The following is a 20,072-nucleotide window of genomic DNA, read 5'->3' on the forward strand; positions in this document are numbered from 1 at the left end:
TTGACACATAGTCGAGGTCATTTTGTAGGGCAGCAGCTTTGTTGGTGGTATTAAATAATTTTATGTCATCGGCAAAGAAGACGCAGCTGCTTATAATATGATCGCAAATGATATTATATTATTACTAGTTTTAACAGTAGTTTGTCATGCATCACTGAATCAAAGGCCTTGCAGAAGTCTATGCAAATTGTATCTATTGCTTTATCCTGTTCAAGATGTGTGGTCCAAATGCTTCTGTAGGAGTTGCAGATTTGAGCATTCTTAAGATGTGTTGTTTGATTTTGGGAATATAAATTGATGTTTTTTAGTCTCTTGGCTATTGCTGAATTTTTCCTATCTAGAAATATTAAGAAATAAAAGTTTAACTCCATTGTTTTGGAAAGTTTTAAACAGTATTTCTTTTATTTCATCAAACCCTACAACTTAATTGTTAGTAATAGGGCACATTTAACTTCATTAGCCAGAAACCTCTGGCTAGGGTCTGAACCAATGATTCAGTATGAGTATCAACAAATTTTGGTCAAAGGTTGGGGTTATTGCAGTGCCTCTGGTCACATGATCAAAATTTTGGCACACGATTGCTTGGAATGCTGGAGCTGGCTTTATATTTTTTTAAAAAAAGTACCTTCACTTTCCTCTGGGAATCTGCTCAGTGGTTTTAAGGAAAATTTGGCCTTGGCTTCCAAGGGTTTCTAGAGATCACTGGAAGCTTTTTGCTTCATGGAGAGCAGTGGTTGATTTTTGCCTTACTGACTCCAGGGTATTTGGTGCTTGCCAGGTAAGGCACCATCCACTGAAAACTTATTTTTTCATTAGATAATCATATACAGTTTTACTGAGGATTAAACACATTTCAATGTCCATACAATAAATAAATAAATAGCAGTAGGAAATTATTTGCTGCAATTATTCAGACACCTCTAGTTTTTCTGATGATCATTTATCAGTTACTGATACTGTACATATCACTATCAAAAATATTACTACTATATAAGCAGTGGACTGTTGGTCTGCAAATAAGAAGGTAAACAAGAATTCATTTGTGTGACCTGGAAACAGATCATGATAAGTTTATCTCATAGAGCTGTACAATTTACAGTATAGCATTTATTTGCTATATTAAATAGATGTGCTGTTAGATCAAAAGACCTCCAGCAACTAACCACAATCGCAATCATACAAATATTAACTTATAATGAAACACTAAAGTATCTGCAGTAGTACATTTAAGAAAAATACCTGAAGCACTATTCATAGCATATCAGAACAGTGATTCTACCAGTCTTTAATAGTGGTTTATAACCACATTCAAAAGTGTTGAATGTGGTTACAAACATGGCTAATTTGTTACTGTGATCAAAAAACATTTGCTAGCTTTAGATCTCTTTAACACTTGAGAATGAAAAATCATCAGAAATTTTCCCCAAGAGGTAGGTTGACAGTGGTTCAAGAAAGATTCTGCAAGTTTCCAAGAGGCAATCCATAAAGAGCTTTTACAGGTTGAAACCAATGCACCTGGAAACTTATTGGAACCAGTGGAAGATTCATAAAGTTTGTGTTTATGATCCTAAGCATCAGTCAGCAAACAGGGAGCTGTTGTTTCCACCTATATCAGCTAGGTGATTTCCAAAGGCAATCCGTGCAGAATGCATTGTGATGATAAGGATGTGTGTCACACTGTTGAGTTTTTTTCAATTCCTTTTAGCTATAAGTAGCGTAGCAGCTGAAAATTTTTAAACCGCTATCTTGTCTTCATATATGAATCCAGCAGTATTCATGAGTTGAGGAAGAGCTTTTCTTCCAGTTTTTCTGTTTCATTGTTGACCCCCATATAGGCTGAAATGGTCTCCCAGCTAAAGGGCCAGGAATGTCTTCTGTCAAACAATTTCTGTCTGGAAAAATAGAACTTTTTCTAATCAATGTATGATCAATTTTGTGTGCTAATGGTTTCAGCTTCCATAGTATTCTGCAGTATGTCAACTGCTAACCTTTTTCTTCTGTACGTCAGTAATCATTGCTTCCACTGTACTATCTCACTCTACTCCTTCTGTCTCTCAGGGTATAAATGATAAATCCCCACAGTCAAACCTACTGTATCAAATCTAACTCAATAGTAATATAATATACCTAACTATTTCTACCACTCCTGGTCCAAAGAAAAGGTGTATTCCTTCTAGAGAGTTAATTAAACTTGCCTTTCTTGGGAACAGTTCTTGAAGAAGGTGCTGAAATAGACTGTTTCAAGATGGTGCAATAATTTGTTGGCTGCAGAAACTGATTCAAGCTAAAGTTTCAGACTCTAAAATGGTTAAGAATAGGATTCAACTCATTTTTAGGTCTTTTGTATAAGCTAGATTGATTTGGGGAGGGGAGTTGATTGCTTGAGAAAGTCACACTTGGTGTGTTGTTTTTACTGCACGTTTGTGATTAGAATATAATAAGTTAAGCTTTCTAAAAGTGCCATTGCTTAACTCTTGCATGAAATCGAATCATGTTTAAAGCAATCCTTCACAAAATCAGTGTATTGCTATGGTGTTTGCTAAGTTTTACAAATCAGCATTCACAATGAACATTGAGCTTTTAATAATGAAGAGGGCACTCTAGTATGGGATGACTTAAAGCTTTATATGAGAAATCCATACTAAGCTGCCTATACTCATTAAAAGATGCAGGTCCACAAGGACATGAAATAATATTTCACTCTGGGAATACTTAAGCATCATCCATTCATCTTTGTCACTGTTGAAAATCCAGGCTGATGACTAATGACAAACTACCTGCTCCAAAGCAGAAGAAGGTGCCAATGTACTGAGTAAATCATCTGACACTCTGCTAATAACAAGGTAGTCCAAAGATGTCAGGTGTGACATATACTATCATACCAGTGATGGTTTGGATGAGAGTTCTTCAGCATGGTAGAAAACTCTGGCTTCCAGCTTGTCTCTTAATTCTTACCTCTCTGGCCTCATGATCTCCCTCTGTAGCATTTTCAATCAGGATGTGATAATCTTCCTGTATCATTAATACAGGGAGGAATACTGAGCATTCAGTGAGCAGGAACTCTTATCTGACAGGTTAGAGAGAATGTAACTGGTTCTGAGTGAATGATAGAAATGTGTGTCTTTCTGCAGTCAGGTTCACGTCCATACCTGCCAGTAATTTCTCGCAGTGATATTAGTTGTTCACACCTGAATGCTGATTTGGTGAAACTGTCAGCTGTTCTTAAAATGGGTATCCTGTTCCTTAATACTTCTTCAGAAAGGATTACTAGCTAGCCATCGTCATTTGGCTGAAGGAGATCAGTGAATGATGTCCCTGAGACGCCATTTTATCTGAATCCTATTTAGCTACTTAGTGACTCCGTTGAGATGCCTAAGCATTGCCTTTGTATCCTGGGAAGATCCACTTTCAATTTGTGTAATGTATAATTTCTCCTCTCTCCCTTATGGGAAGTAGCAGAGTAACAGAATTGGAAGGGACCTTGAAGATCTTCTAGTCCAACCCCCTGCCCAGGCAGGAGACTACCATTCCGGACAAATGACTGTCCAATCTCTTTAAAACTTCCAGTGATGGAGCACCCACAACTTCTTAAAGCAAGCTGTTTTGAAGGCAAAAGATGCCTATAAAATATGCCAATGTAGGAGGATATTTCTTGCAATTAGACACCAAGATAGTTGATGGATTAAGTACAAGAAGAGAAGAACTTGCATACTTATCAATTTTATCATCCTTAGATACTGCAGCTTCTTTAGATACACCCACCCACCCCAATTCCCAGTTATAAAACCATGCAGCAAGTAAACCTGAAAAGATTATGACTGACAGGAAGGAATAAAGTCACAGAATTACAGAGTTAAATAGAGCAGTCTATTTTTCATTCAATGAAATGTTTTTTTTTTAGTTAAATATAAACATACATTTCTATTTTGAGATATAACTTAAGCAATAGTTTGATATAGAAAATTCTCTTAATGTGTTGCAGAGGCACCGATTCTGTTTGGAGATCTACTCTAGAATTAACCTATATTTAAGATTATTGAATGTTTATATTACAGGACTGTAATTATGAAAAGATTTAGATGTTTTAAAAATGTAAATGCGTCCATTTTGCTAAGTGAATGGAACTGTGGGATTAAGTCAACACTATACCAAGAATCCTTCTAAAGTATATGTTGCTGTTTAAAAATGAATTGAAGCAGATGGACAGCCATGTCCATATTAATAGTCAAAACAGAAAAAAATGACGTACGCATGCAATGAGACAGATTGTTAATTATGACACCATTGCCTGTTTTGATGCCCCAAAATATTATCAGGATACCATTGTGGACATTGCAGCAAGTAGATCCAGGTTCAGGGCATAAATAGAGTGTGAATTGAATGCATATAAGTGATATGTGAAGTGGGTATATGGGAATGGAAAGCTTGATATCTAACCACTGAGGGTTTCCTCAGTGGTTAGAGAAGACAGAAGAGATAATGGGATTACAGAGGAAGGATATTTAATTTAGAGGAGGACTATGGAATGGCATTTCATGTTTTATGGAAAAAGTTAGTCTTAAGTGTTGAGGTTGGTTTGCCCCCAAATGTGGGGTAAATCTCCCTGAAGGTGGATTAAAGTTATTGGGAAGACATGTAAGAGTTCTCACTTAGCTGCAACTCATCTTTTTTCACTACATTCCATATATGCATTCATGAATTATTAAAAATTTGCTTACATCTTTATAGTATTGTCAATGTAAATTGCAAAAATTAGTATAGAATTTAATTTATCTAAAGCTTTACAGAAAGAATTAGACAAAAATTAAAATAAGAAAATAAATATATGAAAAACTATAAAAAAATATAGCTATGCAGCATAACTAAAACAAAAGAACATAAAACAAAAGGGGAAAATCATTTATATCACATATTAAATGTCAGATTTCAACATTTGACCAAATTAAACTGAATAACTTTTTAACAAAAATCAAGGATTTTCCAATATTTCAAAATATGTATAATGAAAGTGCTGCTTACGTAGACCCTTATTTAAAAACTAAAAATATTTTTAAAAGACTAAAACAGTCTTACCTATTGCAGGGAACAACCCTGCATAACATCAGTAAGATTGCACTCTTCATTTGAAAAACCATCTCAAAGAGGACAGAATGCGAGTACCTAAATCAGTTTGGGCTTTAATGTAGGGGTGACTATAATCAGTATTTTTGTATCTATATGCATTTTTTAATACTCTTTACCGTTAGTTGTCTTAATAAACTTCTCTTTTCCTCATTTTTGATTAGTGATAAATTTCCCATTTCAAAAATGAACAATTCACAGATTTAATATATCAGGAATATCACTACTTTTCCAATGTTTTTTTTAGCAACATTCAGATCAATACAACCATAACTCCTCAACAACGATCAAATTCCAAAATTTGGAGACATAATTTAACTTAATATAAATATCTTTAGCTTTAAAACAATGTCAAATCTATATCCATCTCCATAATCGGTATTTATGGTATTATTGTATATCATTTATTCTTGCATATCCATAATTATTTAATCATATATCAATAAACTGAACCCCCTCCTCACACAGTGATACTATTTTCCGTTTTCTGAAAGATTTTCTTCCTATTTATTTAGTTCTTGTGTTAAAAGATGCATGGTTGTTCAAAAATTTGTTTAACTTATACAACACAGTTTTTTTTGGTATCTTTTTTGAAACAGTATAATCTTAATCTTTGATGCACTTTTTATACTATCTCAGTTAAAACAGATGTCAGATATGTCCATCAAATGTTAATCTGATATGAAACATAAGCTAATAAATCTAGTATATTATTAAGTTTCCAATTATATCTGTATGTAATGTAATTTATTAGCTAAATGGTTTGCTTTGTTTTTAATATTTGCGTGTTTGCTTTTTTCTATCCACTTTTTCCTTTTTTTTGGCGTGAACTTAGAATAGCATTCAAAAGCTAAGTAATAAGGAAACTAGAAATTAATGCCATGCTTAATGTAGTTTGAAGTCAGATTAATGTTTATATTTAATGTGAAACTCGAATGGTTGCTTTAACTATAGGTTAACTTCTGGCCCTGGTTTAAAGATTGAAGAAAATCATATTGATGCAGCTGAAGATATATCCAAGCCCAAGGAGAAAACCAAAAAGAATGTTTATCCCATAACATTTGTATCTTCCAAGCAAACCCTTGAAAATCAATGCACTCAACAATGAATATTTTTGTCACTTTTGTGGGTCCTTTCAAATGTATCTGAAATAGCCTTCCCAGAAGGTTCCAGATATGTGGAATCATCGTATCTGGTTAATATGACCAATAGTTGTATTGACTGGGCATGATAAAAGTTCTGGTCCAACTTGTCTTGGGTTCCAGATTGGGGAAAATGGGTTGCAGAATAAGTGATGATAAATAATTTTGTTCAGTGCTTTTTTAATAGTATCAGCTGAACATAATACCTGAATTAGTTTGAAGTTGGTACTTCAGTTGTAAGTCTCATGTAATATAATTTGAAAACTGCAAATCTATTACAAAAAAAATGAGTATGCCACTTAACAGCAGCTTATAATCCACTCTATGTGAAGCCCAAGTGAACATGTAAGCCTAGATAAAAATAAATGGATGTAATATATGGTAATGAGTCTGTAACATACACTGTTTTTGCTCTACTTGTATGTATGTATGTATGTATGTATGTATGTATGTATGTATGTATGTATGTATGTATGTATGTATTAAATAAAATTTTAAAATTGTTTTGTCCATTTCTAATAAATATTAAATAAAACTTCAGAGTTTTATGCATTACATTTTCCTGATTGCTTCTCCTTTAGCAAAATTGTAGTTTCCTACTAAAAGAGAATTCATATACCTTTATGTCAAATTGAAACATGTTTAATTTTATAATTATGTGAGCTGTATAATTATTTGAAGAAATAATTCATTTTGAATGAAAGTTGGTTGATGCTGTAAAATCAGAGTGGAGCTCCTGCATTGCCTAATGCAGATAAGATGCAAGAGCTGAGCCTGGCAGGGCAGGAAGCAACATCTACAAAGCCAGTCTACAGAGAATCATATTAAAAAAAAAACGTAGATGCCTCTCGAGGGCATCAAAAGACTAGCTAAGCATCTGTTAACTTGGAAGGATAGAGAAAGGTGAAAGGCCTAGAGATTTTAACTTAGTTGTAATCAGATAAACTTTATGCCATGTAATGCCAAATGCTGAATAAGGAACTGAGTGTCTGTGGAGCTATGGAAGAAGCTGTGATTTCTTTCTAATTATTTGTATGGTTTTGTAAACACAGCTTATACAAAATTGAGATAGCCAATCAAGGTGGAGCAACATGCAGTACATGTAAGCTTTACGGAAGTAAAATGCATCATATCTACAAGGCAAAGGTACTCCATAATGAAGGCAGAGTGTAATCAGGAATATCCATGTAATGGAAACAATGTCACACCCTAGTCACGTCACCATTTCTGGACTTTTTGACATCCCCTACCCCAGGTATTGTAATGCAGTTACAATACTGCAGGTTACAATACCGCAGATTAATCCCTAGGACCAAGATACTTAGCTATTTAGTAAAGAACTTCTGTGGGTTTATATCTTCTCCTTCCTTAAAACAATTATCTCCAAAGTGAGGTACACACACCTGAAAAGGTTTGCAAGGCAATCCATTGGAGTATGGGAAGAAAGTACAGGTAGTATTTGGTTAACGAGGACTTGATCAGTGACCATTCAAAATTACACTGGTGCTTAACAGTTGTATTTATGAATATCTCAAGTTCCAGACATACCAGCAGCCCTGTGGTCATATGGTCATATGTAGATACTTGGCAACTGTCTTGCATTTAAGACAATTGCTATGCCCACATCACATTATCCCTATTTTGCAATCTTCCCTGTGGCCATTCCACAAGGTAAGTCAAATGCAGAAGCAGCAAGGAAGCTCTCAAGTTGCTCTGGTAAGTCAGCTTCTTCCTGAAGTGTCTCAGTGTCCCAGAATTCCCTCCCATGGCACCCATTTGCACGTCATTCTCTACATAGCAGCAACCACCCTGGATGCACTGCGCTTGTGTCACACTCTGCCACTTAACACCCTCCCACATTCAGCTGCACTTGTGACTTGCTCATACAGCCCTCATGCATCCAGCAATAGCTGGCCGCAATAGCTCTGGCCTCCTGTGTAATTGTCAGCCTGCTGCATCAGAGTTATACCCTGATAACCAATTGCACACCATGGGACATTAGGCATCAACCAGCCCTGTCACAATAGCCATCCATGCACATGTCACACGAGCACAGTGGTGGTTATGCAGTAGTGCAGGCTACAGTTTGGCAGTTTGATTCTCATGGGCTAAAATTTTACTCAGCCATCCTTCCAAGGTCGGTAAAATGAACAGATTGTTGGGGCAATATGTTGACGCAACTGCTTTAAAGCACCGTGAAGCTGTATATAAGTCTAAGTGCTATTGCTATTACTAAGCAATTTGACCTACGATGTCAGTTCATGTATTGTCCAAAACCATGTCTTGACACGTTGCAAGACTTTCCTTGCTATCTATCAAAAGAATCTTAATTTTAGAGTAGCTGGGTTTATATAAACCCAATTTCTTCTTAGTTACGCTCTTTAATTATAACAGCTCTGTTTCTGAGAAAAGGTAATTGGTAAACTGAATTTGTGCTGTAATCCATAATATTTATTTATTTATTGAATTTATATTACTGCCTATTTGTCCATGGCAACCCAAGGCAGCTTACATAATATAAAACCACATTTAAAACAATAAACACTAACAAGAAGAATCAAATAAATTATAGTACAATATAACAATCACTTACCTCCCCCCCTCCCCAGCGACAGCAGATCACACGAGCCATTTAATGGATTCCATCCTGCTTTGGGCTGCCCGGGCAGATGGCAGAGCCAGGTCTTCCGTGCCTTCTGGAAGATTATTAGAGTGGTGACCGTTCTAATCTCTGGGGGAATGATGTTCCAGAGAGAAGGCGCCATCACAGAGAAAGCCTTGCTGGGTCCCACCAGAAGAAGATTACATTGGTTCCGTATATAAGTGGAAAATTAAGTCACTATGACAACTACTTACAGTAAAACCATCCATGCAGAATTTTTCCATAGCACTTGAAAGAAGGTGACCGTAAAATGGAGCAATGTTTCAAATATTTTGGAAAATTTAGCTGTACAGTTTCCATGGAAGAGAAGCATCTTTTTATGTGAACATACCAGTGGTGGGTTGCAGGCAGTACACCCCTGTACGGGCGTACCGGTGCCTGCTGGGAGCACCGGGTACCGTTCTAGTACGGTGCTCTGGAGGGCCTGCCCGACCGCCTGAGCTCCTTACCTGTATTTGAGCTCTTCGTCGCTTCCGCGCACATGCATGGAGCATGAGTGACGCTCCAGCAAGCGGCTAGAGCATCGCGGAGGTAAGGACACATGGGTGTATGTGCGCACTTACTGAGCACGTGCATGTGGTGGATGCCGGGCCCTGTTGCACAGTTCCGGTTGCTCCGGGATCCGGAACCATTACAATCTCTGTATTGTTAAGTTATATCTTTAAAACATAAGATGACTGCCATAGCATGTCCTGACAGATCTGTCATTTACAGATAAAATTAATTTGATGACCCCAAATGATTGATTGAAGAATTGACCTCTGAGAGGTTTTGCATGTGCTATAATGCTGCTTGATTTGCTTAGACTAGAACATGATTCTTCCTCCCTTGTCGTTCTTCTGTCAAGAAAGGCATGCCTGCCTAAGTATCACTTTCATTTAGTGTAAGAACCATACACTGGGGGAGAGTGCGCAGACAAAAAGAGGAAGGAAGAAGAGGAACAGGGAAAGCCACACAGCCCAAACCTGCTGTTTTTCAGCAAACCTACCTTCTGATTCATTTGTATTAATCGGAACAGTCCACCCCACCATCCTGAATCACGGCTTATTGCTGGACTCCCTAGGAATGACTCCTTGGCGTAAAAGTGAAAAGAAGACTGGAGTGGGTATGTATCATGCAGCCTCATTTTCTGAGCATTTCTTTCTGCAGAGAGGGTGGGTAACAATGCCAAAATGGCTGAAAAACATTTCTTTAAAAAAAAAAAACAACCCAGAAATGAGCAGGTTTTTCTAACATGGGAATCCCCATATGCACCGAATTAAAATTCTCAAGAAATTCCCTTCAGAATGGGCATTGATGGCTGAGATTTCTGCGATTGTAGTCCAAAAGGTTCCAGAGAGACTGGGAGACATATTTTGAGCTGATTGATTCATAGTAATTAAAAATAAGCAAATCCTCAGTTTGAGCTGTTCTTTTGGACTCACAAAATACCTTTTTGTGAAGATCATTCAGTTGACATTAAGTGAAGTTTAAGCTATCAAAATTAAATGGGGGAGTTCAGTAACTTTCTGAAGTTTCAGCTTAATTATACAGGAAATAACAGGTTTTTTTTTTTAAAGAAATGAGTTCTGTGAATTGGTAGAGACTTCTTAAAATCTGCAATCTATTCTTTGTAGTAGATTTGACTTTACTTAACTGACAGTTATTTAGAAGATATTTTCTACAAAGTCTCCTTATTTGCTGATATTGTGCATTTTCCAGTGATAATGTAAAATTATAATCTATGCTAAACTACCAATGTGGCAGCAGCATTAAGAGGATTTGCATCTGAGAAAGCAGGAAGCGAACACATCTGTATGTTAAACTTTAAAAAAAAGAATTATCCCATCTTTTATAAATAATTGACAACCGAAAACATACCGAATATTCCTTTGTCGTCCTATTTTCCTCACAACAACCCTGAGAGGTGGATTGGTTGAGACACTGGCTGGCCCAAAGTCACCCAGTCAGCTTTCATGCCTAAAGTACAGTAGAACTAGAACTCACAGTCTTCTGATTTCTAGTTCGAACCACTAGACCAAAATGGCTTTGTTTTGAAAGCCAGCTTATTATCTGCAAGAGATCAAAGTTTCATTCTCCAGCACTGCCATGTTGTATCTCTTAAAGAGTTGCTGCAAGTCAGGGAACTGATTTTTGGGATAGATCTCCATGAATCAGAAATGGAGAATCGTATCATTTGGACAAGACGTAGCTATAACCCACAGTGTTTTAAGGTTGCTTTCTCACAGATAAAGCTATGGGAGTTAGATTTGAAAATAGAAAATTTCAAAACCATTGTTGGGTGAGGTAATATTTTGTGGGCACAACAATGATATTTTCAAATCGTTTGAAACAAATTGTCCCTCTAGTTAGATGCATCAAGTGCAGGGTAAAGTCTCATGCTTGAGTAAAGGATCTCTTGGTCTGTGAAGCATTTCAGTCCTAGTATCTGAGTTTTTCAATCCATGCAAGCTCTACCCCATCATTATCATGTCTGAGATAACATCGAGAACATAGAGCCTCATTCCTAGAATCTGGATACATATGCCTTGTTCCCTAAAAACAGGAAGAGAAGAGTGTTACCTTAATATTTGTTGAGCTATCTAGTAAAGCATTTAAGAAAAATATTTCATTCTCTACGTTGCAAGGAAACAATAGGGTACTTTGTATTATGTAGCACTGCTTTGACTATTGCAAAATCTAAATTATATAATTCAGCTTAATTCATTACTTGGGAAAATCAGCCCCTTTTAGCTCTGATAAAGAAACCCTGACACGTAAAGAATGTGGATTTAAAATTAGCTGTCCTGAAAATCTTCACTGTAATAGGAGCAGTAATAAAAAATATTATTATGGTTGATCTCAGTTGGCCAGAAGTTTAAACTGAATTGGGCATTTTTATCAGCCAATCAACTTTCCCCCAAGAACCTGGGATAGGCAGATGTTGATGTTTGATGGTGTTAAAGATATTGTTGCAGGATGTAAGCTGTTGCAAGTAAAACTGTCTTTTGCAATTGATGGATGGTGATTTTGTCAATGCCAGTGGTGTTCCAGTTGTTTGGGATTGCACTCAGATCGCCTATCATTATTGGTACTACCTTTGCTTTCTTTTATCCCAGCTGTCCTCTTTCTGTTTGTAGGTCTTTGTATTTTATTATTTTCTTCAATTCTCTCTCTCTGTCTCTGTCTCTCTCTCTGTCTCTCTCTCTGTCTCTGTCTGTCTGTCTGTCTCTCTCTCTCTCTCTCTCTCTCTCTCGCTCTCGCTCTCTTCAGCAAGGGTATTACAGTGTCCATTATGTCCCAAAGATGCTTTTCAAAATGCAATTGGACTTTTTAATTTTTTCCTTGAAAACATTTCACTTCTCATCCAAGAAGCTTCTTCAATTCTGACTAAATGGTGGGAAATAGAAAGATTTATATTTCCAGTCATCTGGTTGTTAGCACTTTGAAGATTGGTTGTTAGCTGTCTAAGAGTTTTTGAGGCCACTTGGTGGTTTATCTGGGTTATCAAAGTGCAAATGGGTGTGGAATCTTCTTGTGGCTGATGAAAGGACTACGTTGTAGACAGGAGATAGGTGGCATTGCATCCCTCCCCCTGTTGAGAGAGGACTGTTCAATTTTAACAGGGATGGCCTATTTTACTCTTTTTTTCAAAGCAATATCAATAAATAGTGTCCATTATCCAGACTTTTTTGTCTTGCTTATCAACAGCTATTAGGTCTGTTGCTTTGCTGCAGTCTAAGGTGGTCTATTCATTTTCTATTACTTGGTCTAGTACTTGCTTATGGTCAAATGATAGTGCCTTGAAAATATTCCAATGCACCATTGTTGCTACTTTGTCATGACATTGTTTGTAGTCACTCTATGGAGCAGTTAATTAAGTGTTTCTTTAGCTTCTTTGCAGAGGTGGCACTGTCTGTTGCTGTGTTCTCAATTCTGTCTTTGTATGAATTTGTTTGAAAGGCTTCATCTTGTGCAACCAGAATTATCTCCTCTATCTCTTCCTTCAATGTTCCTGTTCTTAGCTGTTGCTAGATCTTATTGTTATCTGCTTTGTCTGCTATTTTATATATGCTGGCCATGTAATACTTAGTTTTGCCTTGTCTCTTCTCTATTATACAATTGGTTTTTCTCTATAAGCCACTTTGGTCTCTCCAGTATTCAGTAAGCCTTCATAGTATACTTGTCTTAATGCATCTTCTTCATTGTCCTTTAGATATTCTTCCAATGCCCTTTATTAATTGTTCAACTGTCTGGTTTATTTGCAACATTTAATATCCTCTTATAGGGACACAATGGTTCAGTGGCTAAGACACTGAGATTCTCAATCAAAAGACCGGCAGTTCAGCGGTTCGAATCCCTAGTGCCGCATAAAGGAGTGAATTCCCGTTTCTTGTCCCAGCTTCTGTCAACCTAGAAGTTTTAAAGCATGTAAAAATGCAAGTAGAAAAATAAGGACCACCTTTGGTGAGAAGGTAACAGTGTTCCGTGCACATTTGGCATTTAGTTATGCGGGCCACATGACCACAGAGACGTCTTCGGACAGCGCTGGCTCTTCAGTTTGAAATGAATATGGACACTGTTCCCTAGAGTCGGGAACAACTAGCACATATATGCAAGGGGGGGAGGGAAATAATACTGTCTTATTTTCTCTGGTAAATAGAGCCTATCAATATAGTTCTGTGGGTGAAGGGCATGATGAGGGTGACAATTTATGGTTCAATATACTCAGTTTTCAAAAGCCAATTTGAAAAAAAGCCAAAACTAAAATTGTGGCATCTTTGCTGCAGTCTAAGGTGGCACTGAGAACTTCAGAATGCTGATAGCTTTTCTTAAGACTTGTCTAGTGGCTCCTCCTTCTCACTTCTAAGCAGTCAATTATCTGAACAGGCAAGAAAAGAGAAGGTTTATCTTGTAAAGAAGGCCATGTGTTCAACACAGAAAATTTATGTTGCTTCTTCACCAACTCTTTCAGTGCATCCTTATCTAAATGCATGAATTAGGGCTGTTATTGAATGACTCTTGGCCTTCCTGAACTCTGTTTTCATTGGCAGAGGCATTTCAGACTGATCTTTTGCTGTTTCCAGGCCCTGTGGGCCACCCCGCAGGTCGGATCCAGCCCCTGGGCCTTGAGTTTGACACCCCTGCATTATAAGTTTGAACTGTCACTAAGTGAACGGTTGTAAGTCAAGGACTACCTGTATAATCTTAGGTTAATACATAAAACTTATTCATTTAAAAAAGCTCTGTTCCATTTATTTTAAAAAAATGGGAATAATTTGGAATTGTGTAAGCACAAGGAAGACATTTACTGATAAAGATTTTTTTTAAATTTGGCCTCTTGAATTCATTCATAGGAATTCAATGTTCAAACAGACTAAATCTCTTTCCTTTTTTAAAAGAATTAGATTCATAGTATCAAATGACGTGGCAGAACTTAGCTGTAAGTTTGTAAGTTTCCACTTGTTCAAAAAACATCAAGGCGGCAAAACCACTTCCTTTGTCAGTTGTTTGGATGTCATCACGCTAAAGCCCTTTCTTAAGGTACCGGCAGCAAACAAAGAATGTTATTCTATTAAGGAAAAATTGCTAAATACTGAATGTTAAGCTCTATACTGTTCTCTTCCTGACACAAGCAAAACCAATCCAGTGACTACAGAGTAGAATGTACATTTACCTCCTCATACCTGCTTCATAAAATTGTTTTCTTTAAGAATAAAAATGAAAAAGAAATAGATAAAATAAAATGAGTGCAAGATTAAGAATGAGTCAGAGTCCAATGTTGATTGGCAGACTGAATTCTATGTTTGCAATAAATTAATACTATTGTCAACCCTGAAGCGAAGCTGGCTGGGGCCATCTTTGAGGCGTCAGGGTTGCCACTAGATGGGAGGGGAAGGGAAATGGTTAACTGGGATTTTGCAATCAAAACAAAAAGTTTTCCTGTGGGAACCAAGGTCATTCCAACAGGTAGCTGGGAGAGGAGGAGCAAAGTAACCAAGCAACTGTACAGAACTTCTATTAGACAAAGACTGATGACTTGGGGAAAGGGGAAAACCTTCTCTTAACTGGGTGAAAACTGCAGGAACTTTTAGAGTTGATTCTCACCAGGTATGGCAATATGATGTATCCAATAAGTTTGTTCTTTGGGAAATCTACCTGCCTAAGAATTCTGCTTTCTATGGGTGCATTACTTGGAACATGGACAACTATGCAGTTATCTAGGTGTCAGCATTCTCCCCCTGGTGCCTTCCAACTATGTTAACCAGCTGATTGGAAAAATCTGTGATATATATTTTCTGAAGCTGTAATGTGATCCATTCATTTAAGCATGCTCTCTTTATTTATTTTTAAGTGAGTTGACAAATGAAGTATTTATGGCTGCATTAAAGGCACATTTCATTATTAAAGCATTACCAAGGGGCTTACCTTCTGCATATGATGGAATGTAATGAAGGTCTGAAGAAGCTTCTTGGGTGAGAAGAGAAACGTCTTCAAAAATAAAAAAAAAACCCAGAAAGTCCAATTGCCTCTTGAAAAAGCACCTTTGGGATAATACACTATCTAGATTGCAGCAAAGAAAGGCAGATAATTAACTCTTGGCTGGCTGATTTATGTTTGTCTGGATGTTTGCAGCCCAGGTTTGATAGCCCTAGTAAAAGAGAAATAGAAACTATACACTAGAGATAGGCCCTGTCCAGTCACTCCAATTGAAATTATAAACCACTGTGCTGCTGATTTTCAGTAGTATGATTTTTCATTCTAATTTGCCCCATAAGACTTTTGTCCCCATTCTGGTAGTGCTGTACTAGAATGGTAGTTGATAGTATCATCTTTGTGTCTCTTGAAATTTCATTTAAAATGAATGTATCATCTCCTTCCTGTAATAATATATTAAAGGTAAAGGTAAAGGTTCCCCTTGCACATATGTGCTAGTCATTCCCCACTCTAGGGGGCAGTGCTCATCTCCTTTTCAAAGCCAGAGAGCCAGTGCTGTCCAAAGACGTTTCTGTGGTCATGTGGCTGGCATGACTAAACGCCGAAGGCGCACGTAATATAATATGTAATGTAAATATAACCCAAACAGCCCTCAAACAATATTAAAGCTTTTAGGGTGTTATTGACCTTATAATTGATTGTGTGCTGGCATAGGAAAGGCTTTTAATTAATTCATTTAGTTTGATTAATACTACTGATTAGTAGCAAGCAGATATGTAATATTGTGAATAACTCAAGGCAACAGTGAAATAAAAGCCTCCTTTAAATACATCCTGATCATTGAACATTTAGTATTTTAATGTAAAAACAGTGAATGTTATTTGCATCATGCTGTAGGAAACAGCTTGATGCAGTATGGCTGTAAATGCGTTTTGGTTGGGAAGCTGATCAACAAGGAGAGTCAAATCTGAGAACAAAATGTACTAACACGATGGCCTTAATTGTTGTTACAAGCTAATTATTGTCATTGTCTTGGCTATGTCTTGAAACCGCTTTATATGCACATTGGCTACCATGCTGGAAAGAATGCCAAGACAAATTTTGAATGAAAGAGGAACATTTGGAACAATCATTTAACATGTGCTTAGGATTCAAGTGTTTGGATTCCTTTGGAGAACGCAGCACAAATACATTTATTTCAGACTGAGAGCCCAATTTACACTTGGTAACGAATCTAATTCTTGTTTTTGCCCTTGGCTGGTTTAATAGAACTCACGAAGAAATTGTTTCACAAGTGGTACAGTTATGTCCCAAACATAGTACATCACCTAAATTGTTTTGTACTAGCTGAGAACACTTTTGTTAATGAAAATTGAAGCCCTGAATTCTCACAACACATTTTTCATCATCTAAGTGCAGATTTTATTCCCTAAATAGCACAAGAGTGCCTAAACATACAGCTCTCCAATTATATTGTTTGGAGCACCAATACTTTTGTATTTGTATGTTCCACTTAGCATGCATATTTCTTATGTTCAGGGCAGCTTTCCAAACTGCAGTACAACCAAATAATCTTGGCTTGTGAATTAAATTTTTTCATGCAGCTTTGGTTCCTTTTGATATGGAGTTCACATCATTTGACTGAAAATCAAAGCAACTTACAAATCATTTTATCTCTCATTGGACTGTTTCATTCCTTACACTGGGATTTCATACCAGTGTCACAAGGTTCAGAGCACTCTTTTTCTCTCTGCTCTGTGGCATTATGTTAAGGACAGGAAAAAGGGATTTCCCCCCTTTCATGGGAAGTTGAGAGAAGTTACTGTTATGCCCAAATCCAAAATCATTCCATCATTCACCAAAATTCAAGGCATATTCATTTCTCTCATCAGGACTCAGAGTTTTTTCATCTTTTTTCAGAGGGTGAAAATGGTAGTGGAGACTATGATGATTTATCCTGCAGAGCTTCAGAGAATCTGGCTAGTGTGATAATACCATTTCCCTAAAAATAAGACCTCCCCGGATAATAAGCCCAATTGGGCTTTTGAGTGCATGTGCTAAAATAAGCCCTTCTCTGAAAACAAGCCCTCCCTGAAAATATTGCAACACAGCAGCAGCCATGAGGTGACCACGGTCGTCACCTCCTGCACCTCAAAAATAATAAGACACACCCCCCCCCCCATGAAAATAAGGCCAAATGCTTATTTTGGGGGTCAAAAGAAAATAAGGCTCTCTCTTATTTTTTGGGAAACACGGTAAAAGCTCCAGAGACAAACTTTTTGTTGTTTTTGAGACATGGTCAGAGGTATACTCATTGACCTCTTCAAGCAGTAGATGGAATGGTTGCTAAAAGTTACAGAACTGCTGCTCACTTTGAGGGCATGATCTTGGAGAGTTCTTAGCAGCAAATGTCATATGTAGTTTGTCTACTCTTGCCTGAAGTAATTAGCTAACACTAATTCAGGGGTTCCTGCCAGTTCTAACCTCTTCTATAGAAGAGGTTCCACAAATCTACAGTGCCATTTAGAACCAGTTCCAGCTCCCTCCCCCTCCCGTCTGCACATCATCAAGTTGAAGAGCGAGAGGAGGAATTCTGGGAGTTGAAGTCCACAAGTCTTAAAGCTGTCAAGTTTGAACACCCCTGGGGTTTTTTTTCTAAAGGGTTAGGGGTGCAAGGGTCTTGTAACTTGACAGCTTTAAGACTTGCACACTTCAATGCCAGAGTTTCTGAGCCAACATTTTGATTGCTAAGCAAAAGCGTTGTTAAGTGAGTTTCACCACATTTTACAAGTTGGCCACTCCCACCTGGTCACATGGCTGGCAACCACTCCCCCAAAATAGGCCACACCTACAGAAGAGGTTCTAAAAAAATTTGAAACCCACCACTGCACTAATCACAATTCTCAGTTGGATAAAAGCAACTAAAGGGTTTGGGAAGAGAATTGAGATCTTGCAAACTCTTTGTTACAATTAATTCAGAGAAGAGTGCAAGAAAGCCTAAGGTGTGAAGTTCCCAAGAGCTGACCTAATTAATTTACGAGCCTCGAGACAAAGTTCAAAAAAAACCCCATTCATTTATTAGGACTAACATCTTGGCACGGACTTCTGTGGAGCCTAAACTGGTTTTCACTTAATTGTGTTTGAACTTTACTCCTCTATCTCCTCCTTTCTATCATGCATCATAGATCATATTCACGAACCAGGTTGTAGAAATATGAGATCCAACTCTGGCCGAAGGTATGCCTGGAATCCTCCCTTGAATGCCAACCTGATAATAGTCATGGTAATGCTTTAGAAGTTGACATCTGGCTCCCCTCACTTCCTGAAAGCGATCTGTGTGACACAAAGACAATTTGAGTACAGGTAGATAATTTAGGGATGCGTTCCTCCCCCAGGCTTGCCTGGATTTTCTGCATGGAATTCTGCTATAAGACAATCATGGATGTTCCTACTTTTTATCCAAGATGCCTCTGATAAGGGGTAGCCCTTCAACTTGATTAAGTATTGGAGTTGTCTCCTGTGCCACCTCGAATCGAGGATTCATTGAACTTCATAATGGGTTTGGACACCTATGACCATAGGGCCCGGCGGCTCACGGGGTAGTGGTCTCAGAGTGGATCCAATCACAGGTTTCAAGAGGCTACTATGTAATATCTTCCCCAACAATTGAGGTAGTTTCAATTGCACTGTGACTGGGTTGATGATCTTCACTATTAGGAATGATCCCATAAACTTTGGCCCCAGTTTTTGGTTAGGCAGTCTTAATCTCAAATATTTTGTGGAGAGGTAAACCTTCTCTCCCACCCAGAATGGCCATTGCGGAGCCCGGTGTTTATCTGCTTGTTTCTTATAGGTTTGTGCCGCTTTAGCCAGTGCCTTTTTGACATTTTCCCAGGTGGCTTTTAGCATTGACATCCAATCAGTCAAGCTGAGTGAGAGGGGGGATCCCTTGGATACTCAGGCATTGGGATGAAGTCCATACCGCTCACTATTTTGAACGCCGTGAGTCATGTGCTACTATGAACAGCATTATTGTACTCGACCTCAGCAAAAGAGAAAAGATCTGCCCAATTGGACTGCTGATAGTTCACGTAGCATCTCAGGTACTGCTCTATCATGGCATTCAGTCTCCCTGCTGCCCCGTTGGTGCTCGGATGAAAAGTTGAACTAAGACCCTGAGATGACCCAATGGACCGCAGGAACTCCCTCCAGAACTTAGCCATGAACTGGACCCTTCTGTCTGAGATAATTCTTCGAGGTACTCCATGCAGTCGGTAGATATGCTTCACAAACAGTTTAGCCAGCTTGTGAGCCGAGGGTAGTCCGCTACAGGGTATGAAGTGTGCCTGTTTGGAGAACAGATCTATTACAGCCCAAATCACTGTGTTTCCCCCACTTTTTGGTAACTCTACTTTACTATAAAATCCATTGCGATCTCCTCCCACGGCCTCGTTGGTTCTGTTACTGTTTGCAACAGTCCGTGTGTGTGTGTTCCTGTCGTCTCTTCATTGTGGCACAGATGGTGCAACTTTTCATGTAACTATCCATATCTTTCTTTATGCCAGGCCACCAGAACTGCCTCTGGTGTAAGTGTAAAGTGTGAAGTCTTAGGTTAAGTGTAAAGTCTTTAGGAACCCAAAGTGGCTTGCCTGTTTGGTGTTGTGACTCCTCTCGAGAACTAGGGTACGTAGGGATTCTGGGACATAGAGTTTTATCCCCTTCCATGCAAG

The 20,072-nt window shown here is 37.9% G+C and overlaps 2 protein-coding genes across 4 annotated transcripts in view; both read left to right on the forward strand.

The window, feature by feature from the left end:
- SPDL1 (spindle apparatus coiled-coil protein 1) overlaps nt 1–6,799 on the forward strand; it is a 38,859-nt gene extending 32,060 nt beyond the window's left edge. For all 3 annotated transcript variants that reach the window (XM_081939651.1, XM_081939652.1, XM_081939653.1), the window contains one exon: nt 6,076–6,799. In XM_081939651.1, coding sequence (XP_081795777.1) covers nt 6,076–6,229 — 154 coding nt within the window. In that variant the 3' untranslated portion in view covers nt 6,230–6,799. The remainder of the gene's footprint in view (nt 1–6,075) is intronic.
- Nucleotides 6,800–9,849: 3,050 nt separating this feature from the next.
- DOCK2 (dedicator of cytokinesis 2) overlaps nt 9,850–20,072 on the forward strand; it is a 322,820-nt gene continuing 312,597 nt past the window's right edge. The window contains exon 1 of the mRNA XM_081939650.1: nt 9,850–10,030. Coding sequence (XP_081795776.1) covers nt 9,991–10,030 — 40 coding nt within the window. The 5' untranslated portion in view covers nt 9,850–9,990. The remainder of the gene's footprint in view (nt 10,031–20,072) is intronic.

This window comes from Natrix helvetica (genome assembly GCF_964273705.1).
Source record: "Natrix helvetica genome assembly, chromosome: 1".
Classification (NCBI taxonomy): Eukaryota; Metazoa; Chordata; class Lepidosauria; order Squamata; family Natricidae; genus Natrix; species Natrix helvetica.